This window comes from Fundulus heteroclitus, chromosome 18 (genome assembly GCF_011125445.2).
Source record: "Fundulus heteroclitus isolate FHET01 chromosome 18, MU-UCD_Fhet_4.1, whole genome shotgun sequence".
Taxonomy (NCBI): domain Eukaryota; kingdom Metazoa; phylum Chordata; class Actinopteri; order Cyprinodontiformes; family Fundulidae; genus Fundulus; species Fundulus heteroclitus.
In genome coordinates, this window is record NC_046378.1 from 33,471,118 (window position 1) to 33,480,619 (window position 9,502).

The 9,502-nt window shown below is 38.4% G+C and overlaps 2 protein-coding genes across 2 annotated transcripts; one reads left to right on the top strand and one right to left on the bottom strand.

Moving 5' to 3' along the window:
- Positions 1 to 562: 562 nt before the first annotated feature.
- Positions 563 to 2,487, bottom strand: ndufc2 (NADH:ubiquinone oxidoreductase subunit C2). The gene is made up of 3 exons (XM_012875246.3): positions 2,225 to 2,487; positions 1,011 to 1,154; positions 563 to 735 (listed from the first exon to the last, which is right to left on the bottom strand). Exons 1-3 carry the CDS (start codon positions 2,361 to 2,363, stop codon positions 686 to 688), a joined length of 333 nt encoding a protein of 110 aa, XP_012730700.2. The 5' UTR covers positions 2,364 to 2,487; the 3' UTR covers positions 563 to 685.
- A 978-nt stretch (positions 2,488 to 3,465) lies between these two features.
- Positions 3,466 to 8,962, top strand: rab30 (RAB30, member RAS oncogene family). Its single transcript, XM_012875252.3, has 5 exons — positions 3,466 to 3,647; positions 4,853 to 4,951; positions 5,036 to 5,119; positions 5,237 to 5,420; positions 6,239 to 8,962. Exons 2-5 carry the CDS (start codon positions 4,859 to 4,861, stop codon positions 6,487 to 6,489), a joined length of 612 nt encoding a protein of 203 aa, XP_012730706.1. The 5' UTR covers positions 3,466 to 3,647; positions 4,853 to 4,858; the 3' UTR covers positions 6,490 to 8,962.
- The last annotated feature ends 540 nt before the right edge of the window (positions 8,963 to 9,502 follow it).

A 9,502-nucleotide genomic window follows, 5' to 3' on the forward strand; every position in this document is an offset into this window, starting at 1 on the left:
TCTTGTCACACTCTGTACTGATACCAATTTGCAGTTGCCTTCAAAGTTTGACTTACCAATTAAAAAAAAATTACTCTAATAAACTTAAAAGAGAAAAAGGTATACACAACATGTACTTTAATAGTATTGCATCCAGCAGAAAAATATTACTTATTTGATCCCAGATTATGCGTAGACGCTTCCGGAACTGGTTTTCAATTTAAAAGTTAAAGACATTTAACTAATCAAATTTAAATAATCAAGTTAAAAGACATTCTTATTTATTTTTATTTTACATATTAAGCACTTTAAAACTAACATTTCCAGCTAATTTGCTAACTTTAACTAATTGGTGCAGCTCCAATTAGAATAGGTTTGTGTATTGCAAACCTTCAAAAGAAAATATTTGGTAAAACTTTTTTTAAATTGGAAATTGGTCTTGGCCAGTAAAAGCTCAACTGGTATAGCCTCCAAAAAATATTTAGTAAACAACTAGGAGTCATTAAAGAATCTTATGTCTTGTAAAGAAAAGACAAAAAAAACATTATGGTGTCACTTTTCAAACACTACATTAAGAAAATTAGAAACTTGGGTATTATTTTTATTTACATCTCTATAGCTCACAATACATGACAGATTTAACAAACAGGCTGCCCAATAAAAGAGTCTGTCCTCTCTTTCCTTCGGTTTGTCCCCATGATGAGACTTAGCGCACAGGATGGAACGGCTCCACAATCTCTGCAAAGGTCTTCTTTTCTGTGGATATGAAAGAAACAGAGACAGAGCGTTAGCACACAAATAAGAGATCAATTATTTAAAATATGAGTTCAATCAGATTTAGAATTCTACAATAGAACACATTTACCCATTTGGCAGACAATTACCCAACAATTAATGATAATAAATTGATGACAAGTATCATTAGGCAGAAAGGATGTGTCTACCACCAGATGCACACATACGTCAGTGGCATTTTAAAACATTTTCTGAACATTAATGAAAATGAGGGAAACTGGGAAAACGTGACTAACCTTTCTGTTCAAATCTCTCTGGATGAAGTTTAACATACTCGTTCATGTCTCGGTCCAGCTTGGCATAGATGTAGTTTTCATATTTTGTGATATGATACCCGAGGAACCAGCCAACAGTTGCCATAAGGAACTGCCGATGAACACCTAAAAAAAAAAAAAAGAAGAAAAAAGCACAATAAGTTAACTATCTTCAGCGGGTTCCAAGTTGCTGCTGAGAATGCGAGGTTAGCAGATTAAAAATTTAAAAGGAATATGCCTCATCGCAAAAAAAAAAAAAAAGCAAGTATAAAACGGTTACGTCACATGGGTCAGAAACTGGAACGAAATGGAAGCAGGACGAGATAAAATGGCAACGCATGAGCACAAAAATCGGCATAATAAGCTGACCTGGAGTCAAAATGCCAATTTGAACTCTGGGCATGTTGCCCTATTGTAATTTGGAGTTGTTAGTTTCTTACCCAACTTTTTCAGGTACAACATGGAGCCGTGTGCATGGAGATGCCGCATACCCACATCGGCAAAGTAGTTTTCATGGGTTCCAATAAGTAAAGTTCACTGTAAGCAACTGTGATTACAGGTTACCCAAAGTCTTACAGCAGGAGGTTAAAGCTATAATGGTTTGGAAGCGGGGGTTCAGTGGGAACAGTAGTTGAGTGTCAACCTGAAAGTCGTGAGTTCGATTCCAGATCGATGTGCCCATGGGCAAGGCACTTAACCCCACCAGTGTGTGCATGTTAGTGACTGCAACTGAGAGAAATTGGCTTTAGTGGTCATAATCATCATAATCTGTCATGTTTCACAATATTCAGTTTAAGGTCTGAGCCAAAATACCCTGCTTTGGAAAATAAACATACGTTACGGGAGATTTAGACTTTTGTATTGGTTATTTACCACCATGAATCAATAGAAACCCTCAACTCTAAAATAATAATTTGATAAGTAATATGCACACGGGTTCCAAAATAATTTTTAACGGTACAAAAAGGGAACCATGCAGAAACAAATTGGGCATAGGGGATTGGCTAGTGGGGCAAACCGGACTGGAGTCGTGGAAATCAAAACATGTTTCACACAGAAAATATGCACAAATAAAATGACACCATCGACGGTCTAAAACGAACACAAATGTTGATGTTAAACATTAGGCAGACCAAACAATGCGCTGTCCAATATCTCTGCAGACAACAACAAAAAGCAGGAACAGCAATGCTAACCTGACTTGAGGGGCGGCCTGTGGTTCATAGCATTGTGGAGCAACGCGGAGACCCAGCCGACACCAGACAACCACACCGAGTTCCTGTTCACGATCCCGGGTGGAGGGAGCGACTTTCCCTCGTCTGGAACAAACCCCATGACGGCAAGTTCAGCCTGCTAAGAGTAGCTTCTCTGGGCGAGCTTTGGCCTGTGCTCTTGTTGCTTGTAGCAATCACCTCCCCGTAGGAAATCAAGGACAGGGGGGTCCAAACCGAAGAACCGTCCGGGTACAACAAACAACGACTGCTGTGGTTCCACCAATGATATCTGCGTATGTTTGTGCTGCCATATTGTGAGTGTTGTTTTGTTTATTCGTTAGTTTTTTTTCTTTTCTTTTTAAGAAACGCAAAAAATGTAGGAGGGCTATTGAGAAATTATAACAAAACATAAATCCAGTCACCGCCTAATTTTCCATTTTGAAGCAATGCTGACTCCTTAATAAAAATATTGTTCGTTGTATCGTTATAAATGGTGTTCTTTATAATGATATTTATTCACATTCCTAGCATCAATATTTATCGTAATTAAAAGTATAAGTATATTTAAAACAAGATCAAAGACGTAAAATTTCACCCTGTAAATAAAGCACTGAATGAAGCACTCAGCTACACAAACTTTTTAAAAATTACAAAATTGCTAAAACTACATTACCTACTTTTTTTTTTTACTCATTTAGTAAATTTCTTCATCATTAATTAAGACTAGTGCACAATGTGCTCAATGTGGTATACTTTTAATTTTGATTAGCAGACATTGTTCCGCAATTTCACTCGGTGATCACCATAATTTGCATTAAGAATGTATATATACTTTTTTTTTTTAATCAAAACTGGTTTAACTTAAAATGCAGCGCTTCTTTCAATCCTGTTGCCAAGCACAGTTGCGCTTGTTCACGAGAACATGCCACTTACAATATGGCGGACGCGGTCACGTACGTCTCCTAGCAACAAAGACAAGAAGACGAAACCATTCTTTTCGTTTTGTGGTACGCTAACAGTTAACCTTCACTGTAAGAGCGGCTGTTGATAACTACTGCCTGCCTGGGTTTACCTATTTGCAATAAAGTAAAAGCGACTCATAAAAAATATTTTAAACAGAAACGCATCTAGTTTATTAAATAAAGCGGCGTTGAACTTGGCTGATTAGCAGTCCACGAGCGGATGTAAAGCTAATGACATCATTGAGTGCATTCCCCTCTCCTCCTCCTCCTCCTCCCTTCTCCTTGATCAGACGGGCTGCTGCTGTTGCTACTGGGCTGCCTTGGACACAGCACTCAGCCGGGGGAATTATGCCCTGCCCAGCAGCGGCAGCTTTGCCTATTTGAAGAGCCGCACCTATGCATACCAAGCACTCCTAAATCCGGGGATATCCCCGTGTTTATTGGTAAGTGCAAACAGCTTTTTTTTTTGCCTTGATGCGCTGCTCCGGCTGGGATTTTTCTCCTCTCCTGCATCTGCAGATTGCTGGCAAAATGGCTAGAATCGCAGAGTAGCTTTGCTAGGGGGGGCTACTGTTGCTAGCTTCGCCCTATGAGGCATCAAGTTAGTTTGATGATAAATCATTTTCGACACGGATTATAATGTGAGATCGGATTAAAGAAGAACTGCGGCCCACGGGGTTTGGATGTAACAATGATAACGGATTAGTAAACTCCACGACACGGCAAAGAGGTTCACATTGCATGCAAGCTTAAGCTGTTAATTAATGTAAAAAAAAAAAAAAAAACTACGGTGGAAGACATTGTCAGAGGTTAGTGTGGGTAAGCAACAGTTTGCCTGTCTAAAATGCATTAGTGATTGATTTAATTTGCACGCACGACTCCACATGCATAAAGGAGGATAGGTGTGATGGTGTTTTACTAACAATGCTGTTAATGTTGATGGTTTATATATATATATATATATATATATATATATCCACACCGCTAAAATATTTATATTAAAAATAATTTTATTTTCATCTTTTGGTTGCTGTAAAGCTTTACAATACCCTTATTATAATTGTTGACCTGCTTATTGCATGTTTCCACTGGTACACTGGTGATGAGCTCAGAGTATTTGAGGTGGCAAGGCCTCCTGGCGACCACTCTGTTGTTTAGCTGCCTACACAGATTCTCTATGAGATTCAAGTGGAAACCTGGGTACCAGTATGAAAATATGATATCCAAGATTAATATTGCTGTTATGGCAGATAAAACAATATATACCTGGGCATGTCTGTCTGTCTGTCTGTCTGTCTGTCTGTCTGTCTGTCTGTGTCGATAGAAATCAAAACATGTTTCTGTATGTAGACAGACACCGTGAAAAAGTTGTTTAGCTTTAGTTATACAACCAACAACCGCAAATCTACAAATGTAACCAATACAAATACAGGCCATATGTTTTTACATTTGTATATGAAAATAATTTGTTTTCTACAGTCATAATTTGGTTTGTTCTATCACTTAAAATCCTTGTAAACACATTGAAGATTGTGATTGTAAAATGACAAGATGCAGAAAAGTTTAAGGACCACGAGTCCACATGGAAGCCACGTTATTTACAGCAATGTTGTATCTTTCTCTGCTGAACTTTATGATTTCTCTCCAGGTTATTATGAGCATGGAAGACTATGACTACCTGTTCAAAATCGTTCTCATAGGAAATGCTGGGGTTGGAAAGACATGTCTCGTCCGGCGCTTTACTCAGGTATGTGTTTTGCCACTATGTTGTAGATCTTGTCCAAATTACGAATGTAAGAGTTTTGATGCTAAATAACTACTCAAATTGTAGGGGCTTTTCCCACCTGGACAAGGGGCTACTATTGGAGTGGATTTCATGATTAAAACAGTGGAAATCAATGGGGAGAAGGTCAAGGTACGGACAAACTACAGAGAGATTTACAAAGTGTCAAAGAAGGCTCCACTCATTTTTTATCAAGTGGCTGATTACTACCTGTGTCATTTGATTTTTTTTTTTTTTTTTTTTTTCCAGTTGCAGATATGGGATACAGCTGGACAGGAGAGATTTCGCTCCATTACTCAGAGTTACTACCGCAGTGCCAATGCCCTCATTCTTACGTATGACATTACCTGTGAGGACTCCTTTAGGTGCCTTCCAGAGTGGCTGAAGGAGATTGAGCAGTATGCCAACAACCAAGTGGTGACTATATTAGTCGGTAAGAAAGACACATTTTCTACTTTTTATGCAGGGTGGCCTTTCCTGTTTTGCAATGCACCGATTATGTTTAATACCACCAGATCAAATCAACTATTTTCCAATTAATAATCTCCACTTTGTACCTACGTGCATTTCTTCCCTTCCTTCTTCCATGTCAAACCATGTCATAGCCACGTACTTAAACAATTGTCTCACAAGTTATTTTCTAAAAAATGCTTATTAATCATGTGTAATTTCATTTTATAGTGCATTATTTTCTGAACTCCGGGCTGTAGCTCACATAATTAAAATTTTTTTTCAGATCCCCTTTTCAGTCAGTTCAGTCTTGTATGACAGATTAGGAATTCGGAGGAAACCCAAATGACTCCGAGCAACTTCTCACTGAACGTCGTAGACAACGAGTAGCTTTAGAAAAGTATTTTAAGTCACTGGTTGTCAAACCCGGTGCAAAGCATCACCCTGGCGGTAACAAATTGATCAATCAGGGGTAAATGGCACAAAATGGTATGAAACGACCAAAACTCCAATACAACCCATTTTGAAGAGATTTATTTAAAAAAAGCAATATGTCTTAGTTGGTGTTTTTTCTAAGAAATGTTACTTCTAGGAAAACTGACATCATTTTTCTGGAATAAAGCACTCCCACTCAGTCTTTGTTGAAATTCATCCCCCACATGCGGGCACACACATACACCTCCGTGCCCATCTGTCTCATTGCACACAGCTCCGTCGGAGTGCTGCTCAGAATAATGTTTCCTGATGTCCGCGATGTTAGTCGGCTGATTTTTTTCTGCCCGTTTCGATTTTCTCCTGTAGGTAATAAAATAGACCTGGCGGACAAGAGAGAGGTTCTCAGGCAGAGGGCCGAAGACTTCGCTCAGGCTCAGAGTATGCTGTATCTGGAGACGTCGGCCAAAGAGTCCGACAACGTCGAGAAACTCTTCCTCGACCTGGCGTGCGAACTCATTCGAGAAGCCAAGCAGAACAAGCTCGACAACAATGACACTGCCCCGATGCCTGGCGAGGGTAAAACCATCAGTTATTTGAACTGCTGCAGCCTCAATTAAAAGGGAGCTCAGCTGCCCCGGCCGCGGTAACTCGGTAGCCATTGACTGTAGAGCGTAGATGGCCGGGCCCCAATGCCTCCGTCCTACTAAGATGGCATAAAGCCAAGCCTTAGTTTGGTCATGTTTTTTTCCCCCCATGCCTTTTATAAGCAGTACAAAGGAGCTAGTTGACATTAGTTTTTAAAGCGCTACCGTCACTGACACCAGTCATCCTCACTGGATCAGGATATACAGGTGCATGTCAATTAATTAGAATATCATCAAAAAGGTAATTCATATCACTAATTCAGTTCAAAAAGTAAAAACGTGCATATTATATAGATTCATTGCTTGCATAGTAAAACATTTCAGTTGTTTATTTCTGGGCCTGTTTCCCAATCAAGTTCAGTAAAACAACGGTCACTGAGGCAGGTATTGGCTGTGTGGGCATATGTCAAGTCCCACTGGAAAATTACAGCAGCATCTCTATGAAGCTTTGTCAGCAGAAGGAAGCGTGAAGTTCTCTAAAAGGTTGTAGATGCCTGTGCTGACTGTGGACTTCTGAAATCACAGTGGACCAAGCTCAGCAGATGACATGGCTCCCCAGATCATCACTGACTGTGAGAACTTGACACCAGACCTGAAGCAACTTAGATTCTGTGCTCCCCCAGTCTCACCTCACGCTCTGGGACCCTAATATCCAAGTTAAATGCAAATTTTACTTTCACCTAAAATGACAGTCCTGAGGTTTTTTTCCTCTTTAGCCCGGGTAAGTTGCTTCTGAGATCATCTCTGGTGCACAGGAGTGCCGTAACACAAGGAATGCCACAGTTGTTGCACATATCCTTATGTCTGTGTGGGGGCTATTGAAGTTCTGTCTGAAGTGGTAATCCACAGCTAATTTCTTTACAATCCTCTGTAGGGGGCAGATATCCTAATATTGTATGTGCAGCCTTTTCTACAACTTTTCCTTCCACCAAACTTTCCAATAATATGCTTTGAAACTGCACTCTGTCATCAGCCAACCTCTTCAAAAATGCCTTTTGGTACCTCACCCTCCTTCTGGAAGGTGACTGTGAGTGTCGGGTTGATGAATACCATGGAGATGGCGTAACATTTCTGTGAAAAAAAAAGAAGTCATATTATGATGTTCTGAGAAGAAATTATTTTGATTATCCGCTGGTTCTTGGCAATAATCAAAACTGACAGAAATCACGGTTTAAAACACATTACTCTGTGTTTAATGAATCTATATAATTCAGGAGTTTTACTCTTTAAACTCAGTTACTGCAACAATTTTTTTAAGTCATATCCTAATTTCTTGAGATGCACTTACGTCTGATTGATAAATCCTGTAATCTGAGTGGGACTTCATTTTATCCTCACCGTGGTGAAATGGCAGGACTTCCCAGTTTGGCCTTTAGGATCCATTGTTTTCATCCGACATCAGTATTCACCAGCAGTATTATGAGAGCCAAAATCTCTGCCAGGTATATCGTTACAAATGGGCTGACAAGTTTTGTGATCATTGGAGGTTATTAGTTATCAGTAACATGTTTACATGCATTGCATTTCGGAGATTACTAAGGTCAAGTTGCAAAACAAAAAACGTTTGAAAACGTAACCTAAAATCTGTTGCACTTTTATTTCCCCTCACACTTTCCTCTGCTCTGAGAATCAGCGATCTCATTTCTTAATCATTTTTTTTGCACCTGTCATTACATACTGTGAAGCATATTTGTTTCTCCATTTTGACTTTTTAATTGCTGCTAGAACATGTATTTATGTCATAAAAACCGAAACACATCATACAGTATTGTGTGTTGCTATTAATATTTTTTTTTTTAGTATATTGGCAGTTTTAGTGATTGCGGATTTAGTTTGAAACGGTTGGAAAGCCTTCTATCAATGGGACGTCTAAGTAGATTTTTCTTTATGACCGTCGGCTGTTTTTGTTAACATACACATGAATATTCCCGCATTTGTCGGTGCTGGTCATGAAATAGTTTGAAGGGGTATGTCCATGTAGTTTTATATAACTCGTATTTCATATTATGCTTTCTGTGAACTTCTTATGTTGTTCAGCATGGTAGTGTCTAAAATGATAATTTCTTCATTTTACCATAACCGCAGGCTGCTGTATTGCACAATGCCATATACTGCACACTTAGTATTGTGTGTTATTTTTTTTATTTTTTTTTTGTTTATTGTAACAATTAGTGTTTTCTTGTACAGATTTATTACTGTAGTACATTGTGGCACACTTATTTTATGATTTTGTACTTTCCATTGTGTTTTTTTTTTTCCATTTGCTAGAAGTGCCAGAATGATGTTATTCTTTGTACTTTAGGTTTAAGAGGAGATACTTGCGGCTAATCCTTTACATGTCAACTTCAGTGGGATTTACAAATGAAAGGCTGTTTGAATTGTGCTTTTTTTGTGTACAAAAATAATCCCTAAAATACTGTGTATAACATTAAACAGCTACACTAATTATTGTATGTTTTTGCTAAGTTATTTGACTATAAATGGGGTTAGATTTTGTTATAGTTTTAAAAGTATTTTAAACAACTGGTTTCCTGTACTTTTACTTTAAATCAAAAGAAACAAAACCTGAAACAACATAATGCAAAAAGCCAAAGTTGGAGATGTCGTCAGAACTGATGAAATCTAGAACACAGGCCAGACAAATATAAGATAATTAAACATGCAGTCATTCTATTTGTACATTAACCTATTCATTTACTCTTCCACCATCTATGCATTTGCTTATGCATGAAATATCTGCTGTATTAGGTCTTTATGTACTCTGCAAGAGCAGAGAGAGAAATGTGTTCTCTGCTCTGTGAAGATGGGTCAGCCATCTTGGGAGTGGCATCCAATCACACAATAAAACTTGCTTGGAGTTTGGAAACTTGTTTTCCCAAAATAAAAGAAAAATACTAGTTTCCTTTCATCTAGTTTTACATCTTTTTTTTAAATAAACACCTTAAATCCAAAATCTGAAGCAGTGTGCTTAAATGAGCTTAAACCT